This window comes from Varanus komodoensis, unplaced genomic scaffold, assembly GCF_004798865.1.
Source record: "Varanus komodoensis strain SLA01 unplaced genomic scaffold, ASM479886v1 scaffold22, whole genome shotgun sequence".
In the NCBI taxonomy this organism is placed as follows: domain Eukaryota; kingdom Metazoa; phylum Chordata; class Lepidosauria; order Squamata; family Varanidae; genus Varanus; species Varanus komodoensis.
Window position 1 is genome coordinate 7,749,420 of NW_025335606.1, and position 23,552 is coordinate 7,772,971.

A 23,552-nucleotide genomic window follows, 5' to 3' on the forward strand; every position below is an offset into this window, starting at 1 on the left:
CTTCACCAACTAGCACTTCCCAGCTGCACAAACTGGTCTGCAAGATCACGAGCCAGTGCGCCCTGCCTGAGTGACATATCACTTGGGAAATGCCCGGAATACTTGGGGTACACACTGAGAAACAGAAGGTGTGGGGACAGAGAAATATATTTTCTTAAATACAACCCTGGGAAATAAAGAAACCCGAATGGTTGTGCACTATATATCATGGAACAGTAGCACAGACCTAGAAATTCTAATTGATTCTTAAGCATTTACTGGATATTATTATATATAGCCATGGTTTTTCTGCTTTGTTTCCCCATCCTTTCTTCTTTTTATTTAGTTACCGACAGCAAACTTGATAGCTTTCTGTGCTCAAGAAAGTTGGAGGCAGTTAAATATAACCAGGAAATTATCTCAGTGCTGCAGGGCAGGACAGTATGAACAAAACCCAACCTTGCTGAATTCAGCAGCACCTGACACTTTCAGGAGACACCCATTAACACATTATGCGCACATTACTGAGTCTCCTGCCAATGTTTTGTCTTTAAAAGAAAAACTGGTTACTGCACTTGCAAGTGGAGAAATGACGGGAGAGGGGGATGCATAACCCTTTCCCCAGATGTAGCTCCAGTTCTCAATTTCAGTAGCTTTATCTGCTACAAGAATCATAATGTAGTTTGTGAAGACAAACGTGTAAATCCTTCAAAGAGGTGAGACTGGGGGAAGTGAAGAGAAGAATCACCATGTTCTAAGTAGAATTTGAAGGGGGAAAAAAAACGTTAACGGGACCATGGACAGCTCCAAATAGACCAGGGAGATGTTCAGGTTGCATAAAAAAGCCAACAACTTGAGATGATGCTCCAGCGAAGGTCTGGAGCCAAGCGAGAACTTAAGTGGACCTAGAGTCTCCACTGTGGTGTCCATGGACAACTGGCAGGGCCCCTCAAGCTCGGGGCCCTCCTGATTTTTATTTTCTCACTGGAGATATTTTTAATAATATTTTAACAAGGCAACAGGCATGATGCAAAAGGAAGTGCTTCCAGTGCCATCAAAAGGGTGGTTTTATGTCTGCAAAAGTTTAGACCTAGGTTCTTGGGCAAGTTCCTTTTCTTTAGTCTCACCTGCTAACCTTCTTGGAAATGAGCATTTTGTGTCCAGGATAGCAGCTATTTTTCCATGGGCATGCCCCTTCACAAGGCAGCCATTTTGTGAGAGTGCCAACAATACAACATTGGAATTCCAAATATTGAACCCAAAATGTTGGAAACCCCTGAAATAAATTAATGTGGGTCAGCTCTGATCCTCATTTTGAATATATAAGCTTAAAGGAGCATTGTTTAATTCATTGGAATTGGGAAACGGGAACTTCTGCCCTGCCAGAAGCAGAATCTCTTGAGTCCAAGCAGGCTCTGAGAACTATCTTTTCACTGGTCCATCAGACCAAGAGATGTTTTCAGAGGATGATTTCTGTGCCTGAACTTCAGACCTTTGTCCTGATCACTGGAGGATTCTCACATGGATCATGACAACCTTGGGACATGAGGGCTAATTTGAAATCAAGAAATTGCAGGTGAGAAATGGTTAAAAAAAACTCTCCTGCTTCTCTCCTTCAAAACCCCACCTCTGTAAGTCGTTTTCCAAAAAGAACAAGAAGAATGTAATGATTGCAAGGATCTCTTAAGTGTGAAGTTTCTGAGCAAGACTCAGCTTAGACCAAACACAGGCAACAGTTTCAGAACAGAAAATCATTGAGAAAAGACACTGTTTCCAATGGCACAGAGAGATGCATTTCTTTCCTTCCAGACATTTAGGTATTTATGTATTTACTACACTTGTATCCTGCTCCAACAGCCATGAGGCTCTCTGGAAGGTTCACAGCAGATATATTAACAATATCTAAAACCATTCTATAAAACAATGTCAAGAGAATAAAACAATACAATTAAAGCAATATTTGCATTCATAATAAAATAATTAAACAACTGATTAAAACCATCAATTAAATAAAATTATCTGGCGACTATCATGGCAGTAGCAGCATACAAGAACGAATGACGAACCATTCTAAAACCAGCCAATCTTCTCACTATAGTATCTGTGAAACAGCCATGTTTTCTACTGCTGTCTAAACACCAGCTGAGGAGACGCCTGGCAAATCTCCAACGGAAGCATGTTCCATCAATGGGATGCTATTGAGGAAAAGGCTCTTCTCCCTGCCATCTCCCCGGTTACTTCGTTGTGGGGAGGGACATGGCGAAGGCCTTCAGATGGAGATCTCAGTGACCAGGGACATACGGAGACAAGCAATATTCTTCAGATATTTTGCCCCAAGGCATTCCGGGTGTTGCATGTTACCGTAAGCACTTTGAACTGGTTCTGGACAGCAACCGGCAGCCAAGGAAGCCTGTGCGGGGTACCTTTGGTCAATCGGACCTTTAAAACAATGCACAGACTTACAGTGCTTGAATACAATGTGCAAACAGAGCGTGAGGGCATGCACTTCACACAGCAACCCCTCTCGTAAACATCCAGGGGAAACGCATCATTTATCTCAAGTTATATTATATCCACAGAACAGTATTCCTGAAGTAGGCCTACATTTTTGCACCCGTCTCACTTTTGGGTGCCTCGAGGTCAAACAAAAAGACCTTGCTTATCTTGCAGGAACAGTTCCACCAGGGAGCGCAAAGGGCGCTAACTATGCAGGCACAAAACCGTATTCTAAAAATATGCTTCAAAGATCAAAACCGCGGAGGAGATCCCCATCCCACCCGTCAGCAAGTTTTGCTGGTAGTCCGGGCCAATTTCAGCACAAGAGTGGGTGGATTAAACCCCAATTAAGCTGGAAGAGTCGCCCTGGCTCACAGCAGTCCTGAACTTGGCTCAAGTGCTGTTGTCATGATGATAAAGTTGCACTGGAAGTAACAGCAGTAAAAAGTAATAAGATCAATAAGGAAGGCACAGTAACTGCTTTTGCTTCCAGGAGAGAGAAATAAAGCATCTATTTAAGAGCACCAGTGCAAAGTTCTTGAAATGTGCTGATGCACAATCATCTCCTGCCACTAACCAAGAATGCTTAAAAAGAAAGTGGGTGAAAAAGGCTTTTCTTAATATCTTTTCCTCTTGAAGGTGAGGATGAGTGTAAATGCAGCCACTCTGCCATCCAGTCTCAGGAGGATTCGACCTTTTTCAACCACAGTTCCCACAAGATTTTACACCTGGAATTGATGCACAGGAATCTCTCGCCTTTTCAGAAAGTTACTCAGTTTGCATAGTTGTGTGTGTGTGTGTGTTTCTTCGTCTTTTTTTAACTGAAGAATTAATAATGCAAACATTGCATGTGGGTGAACAGAAAGATCCAGCTGGGGAAAGACCAACCCAGATCTAAGTCTAGGAAGAGTCTACAAACACTCATAACCGGTAGGAATAGAAGTGAAACGAACGGGAATTGGCCCTCGAAGTATCAAGAGAACCATGCCTGCTGACCAGGCAAGGGAAGGCAACCATGTAGAAGATGCTTCTACTATGCTTAGCTATGGAAACAAATGCAAGCACACCTCACTGAATGTTTACAAATGGATCACCCTTCCCTCTGGCTCTATAAAGCAGCCTCCCATAACCTACTAGAAATCATAAGACATGAGTTCACGGATAACCATGACCCTTCCCCTTCCTCTCAATCATTAATCATGAGGTGGTTTCCCAGTTTTTGTTTCCCGTTTTTTCCAGAAAACTGTTTTTCATCCCCATGCTGAGAAGCTGAAACATTTGTGAGGCAGTAAGAATGTTAAGCTGGAAACACTGGCAGTGGGCCCATCCCTTTTGCCTGGGGATCTACCCCATTTTGTCTCCAGCCCCTCCTAGCAGTGCAATGGGGCACGCAGGGATTTCAGGAAAATGAAATTGGATCCTTGAGCTCAAAGAGGTTTCAGAGAACAGCTGGAACGGGGACAGAGCGGCCAACCCTCTGCAGGACTCCCAGTTAAACTCTCCCTCTCAGATCCCTGTCCAGCTGCATCTTGAATGCCTCTAGTGTGGAAGAGCCCACAAGCTCCCTAGGTCATGGGTTCCACTGCTGTATTGCTCTGACAGTCAGGAAATCCTTCCTGATGTTCATCCGGAATCTGGCTTCCTGTAACTTGAGCTCATTATTCCATGTCCAGCATTTTGGGATGACTGAGAAATGATGCTGGTATTCCTCTTCATGACATCCCTTCAGGTGCTTGTAGGGTGCTATTCTATCTCCCCTCAGTCTTTTGTCTCAAGGTTAAATATGCCCAGTTTCTTCAAGCTCTCCTCAGGGCTTTGCTTCCAGTCCCTGGATCATCTTTGCTGCCCTTCTCTGGAGGTTGAACATCCTTGGCATAAAACATGGATATGCTAAGAAAAGTGGCTTATCCTAAGTCAGACCGCTAGCTCATCTTGCTCAGTGCTGTCTACTTTGAAAGAGACCCTTCCTAAGTTTTAGAGAGGAAACTTTCTCAGGCCTATAAGAAGATGCCAGAGATGTTGGATCTCTTTCTGCTTCAAAACATGTGCTCTACAGCTGAGTTATGCCCCATCTTCAGATTGCCAAGCTCTTCACAAGACCATCCTCATAACTAATTTTCATGTATAAGCATAATAGACAGAAGGACTTCAGACAACATGGCTCATGGGTGTTTCTATTTTTTCTCAAACAGAGCTATGTGAACTCGAAAAATGATCAGAAAACGGGAAAGAACATTGTGTCTCAGAATTTTATGCAGCCTGCTGACCTCTGCATTCAGTGATGAACCATTATCATTTCCAGAACTCTGCTCGAAGTTGTCCAGCTTAACTTGGAATGATTTCCACATTAGTTCGCGGTAGCTGCAGCCCTGGTCTTAATGCATGTTAAATGTGTCGATGGAAACAGGTGTTCTACTCACCGAGCCATTTGCTTGTACGCTTCTTCTGCAACTGCAAAGATGTGGGGATCCATATCTCCCATGTTTTGGCCACTGTATGCATAGATGACATCTTGTCCATAGATTGGCAACTGTTCATAGGGATTAATGGCAACAAGCACAATACCTAAAAAAAGTGCACAAACAGTTGAAGCCACACAGAAGGAGCAGAATTTCCAATGCCATATTAAATGGGAACCTATGATCTACTGTGTGTCTTTTTATAAGACTGATTCAAACATAGTACATACAAAACGGGGGGGGGGGGGGGTTCTGACATATTGACAGCTGCTATTTTAGCCTGGTCACAGGTGGAGCATCTTCCCTGAGCTGAAGCCTCAAGTCTTTCATTCAGAGCCCCAGATCTCTGGAAGGTCACCCATCCCACCTCCCTGCTGAACATGGGCACTTGCTGAAATAAAGGTTTAAAAAAAGGTAAAGGTTTCCCCATGACATTAAAGTCCAGTCATGCTTGACTCTAGGGGGCGGTGCTCATCTCCGTTTCCTGGCCGAGGGAGCCAGCGTTTGTCCGCAGACAGTCTCCGTGGTCATGTGGCCGGCACGACTAAACACCGAAGTGCACGGGACGCTGTTACCTCCCCACCAAAGTGGTACCTTTTCATCCACTTGCATTTTTCTGCTTTCAAACTGCAAGGTTGGCAGGAGCTGGGATGGAGCAATGGGAATTCACCCCGTTGTGCAGATTCGAACCGGCGACCTTTCGATCAACCAGCCCAGCAGCACAGTGGTTTAAACCACTGCGCCACCTGCATACCTTCAATAAAGGTACAGGGCCCAATTTTCTCTGTTGCATTGGAATCTCCTGGATTCACTGGCTCTTTGGTTACATAGACTCACTTCCTGCTGTCTCCACCCCTTATTTTTATTGATTGATTGATTGATTGATTGATTTATATCCTGCCTTTATCCTACAAAGGGCTCAAGGCAGCTTACATCATTCTCCTCCTCCATCTTATCCTCACAACAACAACCCTGTGAGGTAGGTTGGGCTGAGAGTCTGTGACTGGCCCAAAGTCACCCAGTTGGCTCCATGGCCGAATGGGGACTCGAACCCGGATCGCCTGAGTCCCAGTCCCTTGCTCTTAACCACTACACCACCCCTTGCATCTCTTTGCCTGAGCTTTTTCTGAAATCAAATGCCCTCCCTCTCCCCTAGCCACACACCCTTTTTGACGCACAAAAAGGAAACACGATCCTTCAATGACACACACACAGATTTCAGAGCCATGCATAAAGGGTTGTCTACAAATCTGTGCTTTCGTCTCTCTCTTTATCTTATAGGCCCCAGTCCCGGGGGGGGCACAGTCCCTCAGCCTCATTCAGCTTTGCATATGAACCCCACCCACATAAGAAGGTGCCCAAAAGGCTTCCCAATTAAAATCCCAATATTACAGTTGCTATCCAACAAATGGGCATGTGCATCCCAGGAAGGAATTTCCACTGTGACCACTTGAACTGCAAACTGCTTTTTAGTTGAAATGTTAAAATGCAATCTGAAGCGAACTGGATTGCCTCTTCAGCATGTAGCAGACTTGGTTTTCGATGCTCTCACCTTTTAGGATCCTCCTCCATTATTTTTAGTCTGTTCTCCTGAGCATATCAAGGAGTACTGATTGTTCCCAGATCAAAATTTAAGAATCTATGCAATAGATTCATTAGAGAAGACAATCATGCTAGGGAAAGTCGAAGGCAGGAGATGATACGAGATGAATGGACTCCCTAAAGGAAGCCACAGTCTGGAATTTGCAAAAGCTGAGCAGGGCTGTCATGGATAGGATATTCTAGAAGGCTTTCATTCACAGGGTCACCATAAATAGAAGATTTGAAAATATATAACAACAACAACATGCAATAGATAAATGCATTTCCCTCTTGCGCCATGACAAGAAACAGGGTCATACTCAGAACAAATAGCTCTTCATGAAATGGAGAGCTATTTAAAGCATTTATACCCACTTTTGGTCTTTAAAATTCCACAAGGTGACTTGCAAAACAAAAGCCACTAAAATAATTACAAAATCAAAGTAACACAGTGCATAATCAGAGATATTCCCTTGAAGCACTGAGATAATTTATATCCTGCCAAGACAGATGCGCATTTTCTGCTTCTCTGTCTGTGCTATCATGTACATGAATTTCTGTAGTTCTGTGGTCAGTTATCAGATATGCTTGCTGCTTCTTTAACCCTGTACTGTTGACCTTTAAACAATGGGATTGTCCATAAACAGGTGCATCCACGCTATGCTTTCCAAACCGCTCTTGCACAATTAGCTAAGACATGTGCTGTATCTTTAGCACCCAGACAAGTTAGATGGCTAGAAACCTAGCTTAGCGCAATTGCATTCATTTGCGTTCAGCATATGTGGATGTATTTATGCACTTAAATTTCCCCAGCTCAATAACAACTATTTTGAGAACGGGACTTGCAACAATATTTTGGCATGTAAAGTGCTATTATTTAGGGATCCATTCTTCCTCTCCAGATGTTCTGTCTCCTCCCACAACAGATGTTTGCTATGCTCCGTCCTCACTGGGCTGTTTTGGGGTGAGCCTAGGGTAGGTGTGATTGCCCCCTATGGTCTTTCTTCTAAATATTTTCTCTATGTCTGCAAACCTTGGCATTTCTCCAGTACGCTGATCTCTCCCCACTGCTTTCTAAGTAGAGAATCACAGAATCATAGAACAGTAGAGTTGGAAGGGACCAGAAGGCCACCAGGTCCAACCCTCTGTTCAGGGCAGGACACCAAGCATCTGTCCAGTTGTATCTTGAGTAGTTCCATTTGTTGCCACCATAAATTGGCATCTGAGTGTTATTAGTATAATAACAGTTTTGCCTTGGTTAGATACAAATGCAATTGATGTTTTCTGAGCTTTGTATACCTACATTATTTTATACTAATTCTGAGAAAATCTGAGACATGCTGGATGGTTCCAAAGTACAAGGGAAAAAAAAACAAAGATCAGAGTAATAAACACTTACATAACTTGTAATGTAATGTTTTAATAAAATAAATAAAATAAAATAAACTTTGTTTCCAGTATTTTTAAAAAACAGGGACTGCTGATAGACTCTAGCTGTATTAACATGTAGCACTATAAGCCAGGAATCCTGCCTCCTTAAACCGTAACACACAGAATGTGTTCCCACTTTGCTTCCTCCCCACCTGGTACTAACACAAGCAGAGAAACAAAACAAGTACAGATAGTTTAGGATTATATCTGAATTTGGGATTGTGGTTTATTGTACCTAAACAAGCCAACATTTAATTCTAGCTTAAAGATGACTTATGAATCCTGGCTTCTTCAAGTGAAATACATCATAATCCTGCATTCAGATGAAATATTAAACTCAAACAAATGGGAAGAGGGCAGATGAGGTAAATGGGTTAGGATGAACTAGGCTGTAGTGCACTGTGATTGAAAAAACCAGGAATCCTGGTGTATCGTTTTGTGCAAACACAGCCACCATATCTCTTCTCAAATTGCACATTTCTGCCATCCTCTGATACAAAATATACACATAGTGCAAGGAATAACATATTGAAAAACTCACCACAGTATGTATAGATGTTGTTTGATTCCAAGAATCGGACTTTTAGGTTGTGCAAGACTGCGGGTTCATGGAGGTAACTTAAAGCTGTTAGGTCATTTTCTCCAACCAAAATATCTGGATTACGCAAGAAGGGAAGCTTGTTGGCATTAGGATCAATAGGATATTCCTGAATCTGAAATAATGAAGAAAAACAATAGTTACAAAAGAGCTACTGAATACTTCCTTCTTTGCAGAACTTCAAAAACTACGACTTTGGGTTATAAAATTGCAGGAGAACTAGAGGAGGAGAAAATAATTGCATGAACTGGCTTCAAAAGATTTGCATTTTACAAAACATCAGAAGAATGTAACTAGAACAATGGCAATGTCTGCCTAGGAATGTAATGGGATCTCCTAACTTGGGTATCTGTAAGGGAATCTGCCTGACATGCGATCAGCTGCCCACGCTTCTGCTCCAGCACAGCACTGAGCAAGCTCTGAGAGCATCCCGCTACCCCAGAAAAGGCCACACGATCCTGGCCCCGCTGCCCATTGCAAGCCATAGAATTGGACCAGACTTCATACGTACCCTCTTACTGGGGGAAGAGAAATTTCCTTACTTACAGCCTTCTGACAAAAATTGGCTCAAGTCTAAGACTGTCAATTTAACAGAGGCAAGCTCCTTATTTCTAATATTTCGTTCCCTTGGTGGATCACTCCCTGCCTACTCCATCTGTCTCTTCCTCACCTTCCACACACGGAGACCGGATAGCTGGAGCAACTTCTGCAGTTGTCACTCTTTCCAGAGGACTCAGTGGTACTTGCAAAGAAACTCTGGAGTAGTGTGCTTACTCAGAAGAAGGACTGTGGCTCACAACCACACGGAGGAACCATAGAACAAACCGTTGTTTCCTATCATGGTTTCTACAGGCCAAACTTACCATGGTGAAATACCACAACTAGGTTCGGACAAGATGATGGACCAACAATGGTAAAAATCCACCATGGCCTTTTGAGTTCTCTAAACCCAGTCTTTCTCTCTAAACATGCACAGAATTGTACCCTGGGTGGCTCAGCACCTAGTTCAACCTCTCCTTTGTTAAGTGAATGAATGAATGATCCTGTGCTCTCTGATCCGCTGTCACAAGCCAGAGCTAGTGACTGAAATGAATTAGCCCAGTTGTTATGAGCCTCCCTGTGAGACAGCTTCCATTTCATTCCTTAACTTCCTGATCCCTAAGTGTCTATCTGAGGCATCATGTGACTATCTGCATTCATGAAAATGGTGTGCACACAGAATCTCTTGGAACAAAGTTTTGAGACCCTCTGAAGACAGGGATGCGGGTGGTTTTATTGATTGTTAACCCGTTTTAATATATTGTATTATGTTTGGAGATTATTGAGCATAAATCGCTCAAACAGCCAAAATGGTTGAGTGAATGGGTATATACAATTTTTTTTAAAAATTTTCTTTCTATACTGCCCATAGCCAAAGATTCTCTGGGAGGTTTAAATACAGTAGACATAATCAAGAATTAAAATTAATCTAAAATAGTACAAAATATATTTTAATAATAAAACCAATAAGAATACCTGGCCAAGAACAAACAAAAGGCACCTGGGTATTCATGTCAGCCTCTCAAATTACGTGGGAGATCTTTAAAGGCTTCCACAACAACAGCTGCCTTAACCTGGCAACAAAAAGAGGGCGAATTTGGCACCAGGCAGGTTGTAGCAGGGAGGCTGTTCCAAAGATGGGAGGCCATCACAGAAAAGGCCCTCCACCTATGTCTTCCCCACTGTCATCATAAATATGCCATCACACTGGAGTGCCCATCTGAGCAGCCTTTCTACAACGGTGGTGCTGATGGAGACGACCATCTCAAGACACTGCACAGGCTGCGGCAAAGCACAAGATCGTGCCGGCATTCCTGTTGCACGTGCAGAAGGCAGCTGAATGCATCCTGACACCAGAACTTTACCCTCCACTGCACCTGGAGGCAGCTGGTTCACTTAGGGAGAGCAGGGCAGACGCCTCTGTCCCCCAACAGGGAACGGCGCTTGAGAACCGCACCAGAATGCACAGGTGAGATGTGGGAGTGATTACTGCTAAAGCAGTAAGAAACCTGCTTGTTATTTCCTGCACTAGGTAGTTCTGCAGTAGCTGCTTGAAAGTTCTATTATTATGCCTTGAGGCTTTGTAAAAGTGGTTTATTTAGCTTTGGCATACTTTCCTGATAACAAATAATTGGTAATGCATTGTCATTGCCATTTCTGCCTTGGTAATTAATTTCAAATGTTCTGTTAGTATTAGTGAAATGAATTGTTTGGGTTGCTTACTGTTGTAATAATGTACTATTGCAATGGATGCATTGGCTGCATGTTTGTTTTCGTTGCTTTTCCCATGTGAGCCTTTCGGGCACTTTTTTGGAATGGAACATGAAAGGAAAGCGATGACTGGTGGGGAGATCAGGAGGAACACCTCGGAGGCGGTTCTGTGCACTTCCCCCATCCCCGCATCCACCAAGTAAGCTGGTTGCCACACTGACTAATCAGATGGTTGCCCTGATCCAACCAACTCGTTTTTAAGGTGAGCATGTGGAGTGGGAGGGAGATTAAATCCACCCTCCATGAATTTCTCTAGGAACAGAAAATGGACATGAGAAAAAAATAACCCCGTGTTTGCTGGTAATGCATTTATATTATCTTCTGCTTCCCACAGGCTGGCAAAGTTGGTAAACACAACATTAGATGAACTTGATCTTGGTCTTATCTAGCATAAGCAACTGCTTGCATTCTTCACATCGGCTGTCTCTGCTCCTGCAAACATTCTGCCGTCGCTGTTCCACATCCATCATTCCTGGTTTAATAAACTGGAGCTGTTTGTCAGCTCGACTTTAAGCCAAATGAATGAAACGCAACTGACACGACTGGGGTGACAATATAAGAGGAGACCAAATGGCCCCATCTAGTCCAGCATTCCGTTCCTAACAGATGCTTTGAAGGATGCATGAGAATTTTGTTTTTGCTAGTAGCGCATTTAAGCATGCCCTGCTCGAAGCGCCAGACATGACCACGAGCCCAAGCACCAGCACGTATCACAAATTCTCAGAGATACGTTCGTGTTCCTGATTTTTGGTTTGATGCATGCGAACTTGTGCAAATATCCTCAGTAACAGAATCGCCTTAGCTTTGCACAAATCCGTGCAGGCTGGGAAATGTCCACAAATTTGGGTGAACTTGCGCAAGTATGGGGAAACTTGTCCAACTGCCGCTTGAGTTGCATGTTTCCTGTTCACACAGGGCACGACGTTAACCGCACCTGTGCACAGGAGTTGGACGCAAGATGAATGACAAGATGGGTTCTTGTGATTTTGTACATGGTTCATTTAACCCATCCCAGTAACCGATATTCTCACCAGGAAAACATGACCATCCCAACTTTTTCCTCTTGTCTGCACCCAACATGTTGTATTGATAGGCCTACTGCCTTTGAACGTGGAGACTTGGTGTGACTAGTGTTTGAAGGTACCCAACAATGAGTCCAATAGCTTTTGCAATGTCCCTCCTGCCACACAATCTATGAAGTCCCTTCCAGATGTGCTGGACTCCAACTCCCATTCAAGGGCAAGGAAAGCTGACTCGCATTATGCAATGAAGTGGGCATCCTAAGACTCTGCTCCCATCTGATACACAGCCTCTGTTTTCACTTTCACCAATGGAATTTAGTTGTTGGAGGTTTATGCAAAATTAATCTGAAGTGTAAGTGGGCCATTAATATGATAGGAAATCTGGTAAAAGCCAAGATGCTGCTTCCCTTCCCTCTCTCCCTTAAAATCTCCCCACAGAAATAGCACCCTGGGGGAGATGACAAAGGTGTTTACTGATAAAAGAAGAGCTATTATGCTGCTTTAGTCTAATTTGGAGGCAAAAAAGCTTTACCATCTGGCCTCCCAGATGGTAGAAATGCCACAACTGTGTGGCTCAGAAAAAAATCCTCCTTGACTTTGCTTTGTGTTTTAAAGAGGATTTCCCCTACTCTTCAGGGTGATGCTAAGGATGGGGCGAGGAAGACAAGAGTTGGATAAGGTAAGACAGATGTGATGTGGAGGCAGATAAAGAAATAACCCAAGAATATTTAGCACAAGGGGGAAGAAAAACTGTCACACTCCTGTAATGAATGCAACTATTTCCTCTGAAGGATAAAAATGGATGTTTTTTCTCTTTCCACCCACCATTATTTCTTGAAGTGAATAGCAGCAATAGAACACCAGCCTAGCAGGTATAATGTTGGCTGATTTATTAACCACCATTAGCAGATCAGGGACGGCCTGTGGGCTCCTGACCTCCACCTACTTTCTCATTTCCCGATTATTCCAATTTTTCCTTTTCAATGCTCACTGCAGTTCTCAGTAAAACCTGCACCAACACATGGAGCATGTTTAGCTGTCACACAAACCCACTTCTGAACCACAAAAATAAGCCCAGTTTGGTGCGAACGATGCCTTGCATCAAAAACACACATATTACACCATAAGCAGGGCTGGGCCATGGAATGGCTGTCTTTTGGCAAGAGAGCAAGCCATCAAGACAGATTTGATAATTAGTCCAAAATTTATCCTCCCTCCTCTAAAGGAAGAGTTAAATTGCTAAGCCCTATCACAGGAGAAAGATGTACCAGATCTGACAGCGTGAAGCTGAAGATTAATGCAACTATTCAAAACTCACAAAATCAATGATTTGATATAATAGAGGCATTGCTCACAAATGCATTCAGAAGTAGTTCAGGCACAAAAGCAGCTTAATGAGACTTCCTTCCTAGCCTATTAAGCTTCCCCCCAAAATATGGCCTGTTCATAATTTTTATTTATTTAGTTAAGAAGAATAGCACATTTTATTGTCAAAATCCTGGTGGTGCCCAATTCTCTTAGTTGCATTTATCAGATTACTTCTGAAATGACAATGCAGTTGCTCTTCACTACAGTTCATCTGCTTCTCTCACACATAATAATGTGCTGGAATTCTTTGCGTAATTTCCAGAATTGTTTTAACTTTATCTCACAGTCTTTCATATAGAGCCTCTTTGGATCCTCCAGGGAACAGAGCTTGCCCCTAAGCCCTGCTCCCAGAGGAATCCCAAATGTTATCTCCAATCTGGGATTGAAGCATCAGGGATTCCCAGCATAGGTCTCCCCATCCCAAGTGGCAGTGCAAGTGATGTAGGTTTGTTGTTGTTAGTCATGAAGTCGTGTCCGACCCATCGCGACCCCGTGGACAACACTCTTCCAGGCCTTCCTCTCCTCCACCATCCCCGAATCCACCCAAGCCCACACTGACTGCTTCAGTGACTCCATCCAGCCCCCTCATCCTCTGCCGTCCCCTTCTTCTTTTGCCCTCTATTGTTCCCAGCATCAGGGTCTTCTCCAGGGAGTCCTTCCTTCTCATTAGGTGGCCAAAGTATTTGAGTTTCATCTTCAGTATCTGGCCTTCTAAAGAGCAGTCAGGGCTGATCTCCTCTAGGACTGACCGGTTTGATCGCCTTGTGGTCCAAGGGACTCGCAGGAGTCTCCTCCAGCACCACAATTCAAAGGCCTCAGTCCTTTGGCGCTCAGCCTTCCTTATGGTCCAGCTTTCACAGCCATGCATTGCAACTGGGAAAACCATGGCCTTGACTATACGCACTTTTGTTGGCAGGGTGACGTCTGCCATCAGTCAGGAGTCTCCTCCAGCACCACAATTCAAAGACCTCAATCCTTCAGTGCTCAGCCTTCCTTATAGTCCAGCTTTCATAGCCATACATTGCAACGGGGAAAACCATGGCCTTGACTATACGCACTTTTGTTGGCAGTGTGGTGTAGTGGTTAAGACCATGGGGCTGGGACTCAGACGATCTGGGCTCTAGTCCCCGCTCGGCCATGGAGCCAACTGGGTGACTTTGGGCCAGTCACAGACTCTCAGCCCAACCTACCTCACAGGGTTGTTGTTGTGGGGATAAGATGGAGGAGGAGAATGATGTAAGCTGCCTTGAGCCCTTTGTAGGAAAAAGGCAGGATAGAAATAGAGAAATAAATAACCATAAAATAAGGTGATGGGTAGGGGTATCCCTGCTCCTATTGCTGATCAAAGATCAGAGATAATGGTTGGGATGCGGGAGGCAGTGGACTCAGCCGACACTGAGAGAAGCACCTCCTTTTCCATTGCCTGCTGGATACACTGGCATTCTACCTGGGAGTGGGAGGGGAGAAAGGTGGTTACCGCAGGGCATCTTCTCGCCCACCTCAGGTGGCGACAGGCCCAGCACCAGGCTCGGCTGAGTGCTGTATTCCTTCTCAGGTAATCTGCTGGGGGGCCGGTGGGCTGAATGTCAGCAGTGGCTGGGGCTGAAGCCACTGACTGACAAAAACAGAGCTTGGAGTTGGTGGGGTAGCCCTTTTCTCCTTTGCCGTTTGTTTTCTTCTGCCCTCTTCCTTCCTGCTCAGCAGCTCTCGGGGAGGACAAATAGCTTTACCTGAGGTCTGAAATGACTGCACTCAGAGCATTCTGAAAACATGCTGGGGATTGCTCTGGGCCCTAGGATACAGCTACAGAGAAATTCTCAGGAAGTTGGTAGTCCTCGTTATATTTTTGCCACTCTATATCTTGTCTTACATGGTGGTTTACACTGCTGAAAATCAGAGGATGTTCCTATAGAGATCTCAGCCCAGTAAGAATAGTTGGATTTCAGCAGCAAAAATCCTAAATCCTTTTCCACTCCCCCACAGGGCTGAGAAATTTCAGTGTGTACTGTTTTTTAAATGGAAACTGAAAATTCTAATTATGTCTAATTCGGTGCTTGACCTGCAACATCACAGAAATACTCAACACACACCTCTCAGAATTGGGTTTCCCTCCCTCCCTCCCTCCCTCCCTCCCTCCCTCCCTCCCTCCCTCCCTCTCTCTCTCTCTCTCTCTCTCTCTCTCTCTCTCTCTCTCTCACACACACACACACACACACACACACACACACAGAGAGGGAGGGAGGGAGGGAGGGAGGGAGGGAGGGAGGGAGGGACCAATTTGGTACAAAAACTTGCAAAATGCAGCCAAAAGAAAAAGGTCAGCAGCACAAATGGGTACATCAGTTTTCCTTCTCCCACTGTCACTTCCTTAATTATGTCATGATGTAGGTATAGGTATCCTCAGAACCCACAAACTAAACAACAAAAACGCCCAAATCAGTTCTGTTTCATCTGCTTTCAGAGAAGCAGCTGCTGCGCCCACTTTTCCACTCAGACAAATCCATCAATAACCCTCTGAGAAACACAGAAGTCATCCTGCAGCATCTTCCCTCTCAGCCACAGATGCCCTGCTGCTGAATCCAGCCAGCAAGCCAGCCACCGGGGATGCAATTAGCACCACCTGAGACCAACACAGCAGGACCCAAGGAGAAACATCAAAAAAGATCACAGGTTTCTTTGCCAAAGCCCAAACTCCAGGCTCTTTGATTATCTGGGAAAAACTCTTTCAAAGCAACGTAACAAGCTGAAAAAAGTGCTTTCTTGAGTATACCTGTGCAAGGTAAACAAGGAGCATGAATTGGTTTGCAAAATCAGGTCCTCCAAGTCCAGTGTCTTCTTTCCAACAAACCAAGCAAGAAGGCTGTCTAAACTCACAAGCAGGGCATGACAGGTAGCCCATCATCACCTGCAGGTATCTCCAGCACACAGGAAGACCATATGAGCATCATGCAATCCAGTGAGCCCATTAAGAGCCCCGAAAACACCCCCTCATGGTGCTTCTAGACTGAGGGCTCCTGGTGCCCACAATTCAAAGCTACAATGCCGCTCTTTGGTCTCTTCAGATTTCTTTCATGTGCAGAAGAGTGGTGGGTAAGCATGCAAGAGCTACGTACTGAAGACAACATTGTCTGGACACCCATAAAATTAGACACATTGGGAAGGGAATATCAGCCTAGTCGGGAAGTGACTATCCCCATAAAAAGAGTTGGTGCTCGACACATGGACAAACGCGTATGTGTTTCCATGCGTTAAGAGACTCTTTAACTTGGGCAGAGTATCTTGGCAAGGGGGCTGAATAATGGGGGGGCTTTTTTAAAAAATAAAGGGATTTTATCAAGCACACATACACTTGAAACGTAGTCATGACTTGGGGAAATTAGTTGGCAGAGTGTGACAGAAATCTCAGAATATCAGCCGATTATAATAAGACATTCAGAGCATTTCACTGCAGATAATCAAGAGATGTCTATTAGGCACCATATTCAAAGACTGGGGAGGCTTCCTTAGCAATTTTTTCAGCAGTTAAACAAAGGTTACAGTACAGGGACTAAGTCACAGACACACACAGGTGGCCCTGGCTGATCTGGGCTGGGCTTCTAGGTAAAAAAAATAAGTTTGGAACTAGGCAAATTGGCTGCTGAAATGATACTGGGCTTTACAAGAGCTGGGCAGGGCTGTCCTGGATAGGACTTTCAGAGGGCTTTCATTCATAGGGTTGCCATGAGTCAGAGAAGACTTGATGGCACACAACAACAACAACAACAACACTGGGTGAAAAGAAGAAAAGGTTGGGTGAGACTGCAAGAACAAGGAAGGGAAACAGATTCTATGCAAGGTTGTCCTAACAACTGAAAGGGGTCAAATAGGGGCTTCACAGAGTTCGGGCGCCATCTGTCCTTTTCAGGAATGTTTTGCCACTCTCGATGCAGCAGTGGAGCGTGGGGCAGCTGGGGGCAGATGCAGCCTGCAGGCTGTGTGTTGCCCGCCCCGTGCTCCATTTTACTTTCTCTCCTGGGGTCCAACTTCCCCTTTTAATAACTGGGCAATCTGTCATCCACCCACAGTTGCAAAGGCTGCTCTGCAGGTGTGTGTGTTTAGCAGGCCTTGTGCATTATCCTCGCTATCCTTGGAGGATGCTCCTTGTGTAAAAGCTGCGTCTGTTAACCGTTTTAGTAACACAACATCAAAAAAAACCTTTATGACAGGAAAAAATGTATTTTCAATTGTCATTACGCCGGCTAAGTGGGATACAACACATTGGATCTTCTCTACCCTCTGGTGCTTAAGACCAAATCGCATCTCATTATCGCAATCAATTCTGTGCTTGTCATTTTAATGCCTTTCCTTAGTAAGCAGAAGTAAAAGCGCTAAGAAAGTCCTTCCCGACAGCTATGGAAGAACCCTTTTGGGGGGAAATATAATTCTGGAAGAACGTGTGAAATTTCCCTTGATAACACATCAGCTATCAACCACGGTTAGGTGTTGTTGTGAGCAGGCTTCCCCTCCCCTCTCCCTCTCGAGCAGGCTTGGATGAGACTTTAGAGGCATGGTTCTTTTATTATTTTGCATGTATTTTATTTATTCATTAGATTTATATCCTGCTTTTAAAAAATCCCCTTTTTTCTAATGAACTCAAGGTGGCTTACATACTCCTGCTCTCAATCTTATCCCCAGAACAACAACCCTGTGGGTTGAAAGTTTGTGACTGGCCCAAAGTCACCCAGTTGGCTCCATGGCTGAGTGGGGACTAGACTGCCTGAGTCCCAGTTCCATGCTCTGAAGCAATGCATCATAGTGGCTTTCTTTTATTAGAGCTTAACAGGTTACAAAACGGCATAAATGAAAGTACCATCCTCCTTGACATGGAAGAAAATCATCTGCCCATGTAAAGAGTTGACTCCAACCTGAAATTTCCCCTCCTTCCCTCCTGTTCCAGAAAGGGTCTGACTCTGCCCTCGAGGTGGCCATTGCTGCTTGAGGGAGAGATGGCAGGAATGCCGGACGCTTCCTAAGTGGTCTGATTGTTGCACGTGTCCTTTCCAGACTGTGCCTCTGAAATGTCTCACTCCCTTTCCAAGGCAGGCTGGTTCTCATCCTAGAACTGCCCAGCCCTCTGCCCACCTCTGCCCCTCCGCCGCCCCCTCTGCAGCTGAAGAATTCATCTGGGACTGTAACCTGAGAGAGCTGGGTCCCGTTTCTACAGGTGTGCCATACTTCGGCTCCAAAGGCTGAAGCCTGTTATGCAAATGGGTTTTGAATATGCAAATAGGGATGCACAAAATAAGCACAACAGTCATGTTATTTCCAACAAGTACCTGGCTATGTACCTACAGCAAAGGTAAGGCAGGAATAATTCCACCTGCCACCCCCACTATCCCCAGGGAAAAAAGGCTGGGTTTTGCTGACCTTCTAAGAGGTCTTTTCTCTACTACCCTGAATATCTCCATTGGGTGAAGACTGTCAGTACTACACTACTTTCTGTTTCAGGAGAGAAAACCATCAGACGTGCCAAATTAGAGAAGTACTGTGAAAAACTGTTCACTGGCAGCAGCCCTTCCACCGGACTGCAGCCGAGGGGGAGCTGCAGTGACGGCTGCTGTGAAACCGACTGGACTTGGCTTCTCCGGCCCATATACTGTCCTCATTCCAGTTTGCCATTATAGAACCACAGAGCAGCAGCCTCGGGCCATCGTGTCCAACCCCCTGCTCAGGTTAAACCACCCCTCTCAGATGGCTGTCCAGCTGTATCTTGAATGCCCCCAGGGCTGGGGAGGCCACAACCTCCCTGGGTCACGGGTTCCAGTGCCGTGCTCTTCTTACAGTCAGGAAGCCCTTCCTGATGTTCAGCCTGAACCTGGTCTCCTGTAACCTGAGCCCATTATTCACGTCCTGCACTCTGGGATGATCAAGGAGGGATGCAGACCACCTTCTTTCCGACAGCCTTTCAAATACCGAAGAGTCTTGCTATCATATATCTTCAAGAACTTCTACAGAACTTGAAGAACTTGCATCTGAGTTTGCTTATTTTCCTTCCTCCCCTCCCCTCCCCTCCCCTCCTTCTTTTGCTTTCTTTCCTTCTCATGCCTCATTCATTTTGTGTCATGATGGCACATCTTGTTCGACTGCCTTATATAAGCCACTTTGGAAGGGTAAGGGCGGGAGTAGAAGTGCCTTTGATCAAATTCATTCATTCAAGATTTACATGCCACCCCACTCGCAAATGTCCCCAGGGCAGGTGACAGGGATAAACCCCCCAAAGAACAACCAAAACAGTAACCTAAGTATAAACAAGAAAAGCACAATTAAAAAATGCTTTGGATTTGTGAAAATAAAACAAACAAAACTAAAAAGAGCCAGAAAGGGAAACATAAGAAATCCAATTGCAGTGCAAGGGACTGACCAAGCAAGAAGCTGCTAATCACTGATGTAAATATTTATTTCTCCTCTCCATCACCACCTCACAAAAGAAAAAGGACTAATGCCATTACTGCTGAAGTCACTGTTATAATGGAGAAAAGAACAGGAATATTTGCATTTGAAACCAACTCTCGCCACACCACAGTGATGGCTTTCATACCATCTGTACTTATTTATGGATCTACAGAGGTATTTATTTATTTATTTATAATATTTAGGTGCTGTCCTATTCAGAAAAAAGCCTCACGACGGCTTACAATGTAAAATATAACATAAATAACATAAATAAATTCCCGACCCACACTGGCCATTATCTGGGCTGTATATATTAGGGATATAAAACAACAACAACAAAAATCTGGACAATGACAACCCAAATCCTGAATTCTGCATCCTGTACAACATACATGTAGAAACATAGAAACAGAGCAAGTCAAAAGGGGTCTTCCGGGCCATCTAGTCTCACCTCCAGCACCAGCCAGCTCCGCTCACGACATGCCCACCATGTGAACGTCTAGCCTATCTTTGAAAACCCTCACCGATAGGGCCTCAACCACCTCCCTTGGAAGCCCATTCCACACCCTCGGGGTCCTGACTGTCAGGAAGTACTTCCTAGCATCTAAATGGAACCTTGGTTCCCTGAGCTTTGCTCCATTGGAGAGTGTCCTGCCTTTCTCTGCAGGGGAGAACAGGTCTCTACCCACCTCTGTGTGACACCCCCTCACATACCTGTATGTTGCCAACAGATCCCCTCTGAGTCTCCTCTTCTCCAGGCTGATGAGACCCAGTTCCCTCAGTCTCACCTCATACAGGATCCCCTGCAAACCGGCCACCAACCTTGTGGCCCTATGCTGCACTGACTCTAACCTGGCTATATCCTTCCTGTAATGTGGAGCCCAGAACTGAGCATAATACTCCAGTTGTGGGTACACCAGAATTGTATAGAATGGCAGGAATACCGCTCTCAATCTAGAAGCCACACTTCTGGCTATGCAACCAAGGGTGGCGTTCGCCCTCTTGACCACCGCATCACGCTGCTGACTCATGTTTAGCCTGCAGTCAACCAGCACCCCGTGGTCCCTTTCACAAGTGCTGCTCTCCAGCTACTTGTCCCTTAACTTGTACTTATAACACCCATTCCTATGCCCCAAGTGCAAGACCTTGCACTTTTCCACATTGAACGCCGTCCTGTTGTCTCCTGCCCACTTCCATAGTCTGTCCAGCTCCTTTTGGATCTGGAGTACCTGCTCCTCAGTTGTGGCCACTGCTCCAGTTTTAGTGTCATCTGCGAATTTGATCAGTAGACCGTTATGTGGTACAAATATGCAGCGATCTATTTAGAATCACAAGAACTGAAAGGGACTTCAAACTCCAGCTAGTTCAGCCCACGGCTGACACAGGAATCGCACAGCTACAGCATCCCTGATAAGCAGTGGCTGCTTGATCACTGAGCTGAGATTCTATAGCAGTGAATTTCCAGAGGGTCTTTGGCTAAATGAACCATGTGATTCTTTGCAGCTCCATGATTCTAAGTAGATAAATGCATGTTTACCTAAGGACAGGTAAGCTAAACAGAAAAAAATGCAGTGATGCTTGAAGCTGAATTTAATTTCTTGATGTTATATGCTGTCAAGTTGTCTTGACTTATGGCAACCCTATGAATAAATGCCCCCCCTTCAACTCACCAATGCCCTATCCTTAACATCCCTGCTTAGCTCTTTTAGACAAGGCTATGGCTTTCGTTATCAAATCAATATATCTCATATTTGGTCTTCCTCTTCCACTTTCCTGCCCCCTTCCATTATTGCCTTTTCCAAGGAGTTATGCCTTCTCAAGATGTGACCAAAGTACAACAGCCACAGTTCTTAATTTCTTGTTTACTTAATTTGTATGACATTGTTCCTCCCCATATGCAAATGGATAAAGATTTAATCAAGTAAAATTAATTAATTCCTATGATTGCTGACGACTTAAGATTTCTTGCAATTCTGTAACATCTCTGGCCCAATTTCACTGCTGTCCTAACTTTGATGTGACTGCTCTTTTGATGTCACAAGTATTGAGCTACACTGGCAAGAGAAGCTAGTGAGCAGAAGCTTGAAAGTCAGCCTTTAATCACAAATAATGCAGTACTGGTCAGTGAATAACATTCCCTTTTAAATTACCACTGTTCCTATATATCATGGGTCCTTAAACTTTGTCAACAGAGGGCCACTTGACAGGTGCCAGCGGTGGGTGTGGGCCGCCAAGGCGGTGACGGGGGCAGGGGGGGCACATGCGCGGGGTGAGGTGGGGGGGGCCATGGGGCGAGGTGCCGGCTTGCTCGCGAGGAGATCATTTTCTCCAAGTGAGTCCAAAACGACCTCTTCGCGAGCAAGCCGCACACCCAAGGACACACCCAGCGAGTGCAAAATCTGTGGGGCAGGCCGGTTAAATGGGCATGGCAGGCCTTAGTTTGAGGACCCACGTTATATATAGTTGTGGGGTCCAGGCTGCATCACATATTGGGGTTTTCCCTACATAGAAGAGCTGTCTTCACGGAAATGGCATAATTTGTTCAGCACCCCTTCCAGAAATCTCTTCCAACATGAAGGGAGACTTCTGAGAATTCAGTGCTGACTGCTTGGATTTAATGATTTGTTAGTATCCATCAAACAATAAAAACAGAGGAAGACCGGAAATAGAGAACTTCTAAAAAGAGGAAGGGAAAATAATGGGGCTGGGGAAATAACTAGGGTGATGTACCGTTTCATCTTCAAGCTTCAGGCATAGAGTTTTGTCCCCCTCTTTGTAATCTTTGATTATTTCTGCTGATTTCCAGACTTCTTCTGGATCAGGAATCCACACTCTTGTATACTGCATAGGAAAAAGAGAAGCAAGAGGTCAGTATTAAGGTATACATAAAGAATGCCAGGGCTCCACCCCATCAGAACCGCACTGACAAGGGCCTTCTGGATTTACTTCTGCTTGTTAACTGGCCACTTCCTCTGGCCCACACAACCATGGTGGTCACGGTGGTGAGAAAGCAGGCCGGTAGATGCTACAACCTACTTGCGACGGGCTCTCTGCTCGTCCAGCAAGCATGTCATAGCTATGAAGAAGAGCAGCAGCTAGAGATCACGGGATCACAGCACAGAAAAACTGGAAGGGGCCACAAGTTGAACCCCCTGCTCAGTGCAGGACACCAAGTTATGGTGGTGAGAAGGATGGCCCACTGGGAGATTGGCGCCACGGAGGCTGCCTTGCCCAAGGGCCTCAAGAACTTGGGGCCAGCACTGAAGAAAGCCATGCTCATCCAGACTGAGGGTTGACCCATCCAGCCATCTGCTTCCAACAGTGGCCAACCAGTATAAAAATATGGTATAAAGGCAACAGACCTGACCACCACCCAAATGCGGCTCTCGACATTTGCCATTCAAAAGTACATTGACTCAGACATGGTGGTTCCAGGAAGGGAATTCATACCAAGTCAGATCAGTGGTCTGGCTAGCTTAATAGTTCTTGTCACACAGGCATCAGTGAAAGATCTATTTATTTGTGTGAGGTTTGGGGCTATATGAAAGGAATTTCTTTTTAATGGTGTTAATTGTTTTGTTTTATTTCGTAATATGTTTATATGATATATTAGAATCATTATTTCAACAGTGATTAAATGGCATGCTTTGTTTTGCTTAGGCTGCCGGCTGCTCTAAGCTCTGTGTGAAAAAGGGTAGAAAGAGATCCGATAAATAAATCTCCCATCATCCCCATCCAGCATATGCAACAGCAACCCATCCAGATGGTGCCAGGTTGGGGTTGGGTGCCAGAGGTTTGCATGGACTGCCAACAGCTCCCCAGGGTTTCAAACACGCCTCTTGTCACCCCTGTCCTTGGGTGCCAAGGGTCAGTTCT

General features: G+C 44.9%; 1 protein-coding gene across 1 annotated transcript in view; it reads right to left on the bottom strand.

The window, feature by feature from the left end:
• The window catches only part of MYO5B (myosin VB), a 211,019-nt gene extending 206,047 nt beyond the window's left edge, over window positions 1-4,972 (bottom strand). The window contains exon 1 of the mRNA XM_044431198.1: window positions 4,896-4,972. Coding sequence (XP_044287133.1) covers window positions 4,896-4,957 — 62 coding nt within the window. The 5' untranslated portion in view covers window positions 4,958-4,972. The remainder of the gene's footprint in view (window positions 1-4,895) is intronic.
• Between the last annotated feature and the right edge of the window lie 18,580 nt (window positions 4,973-23,552).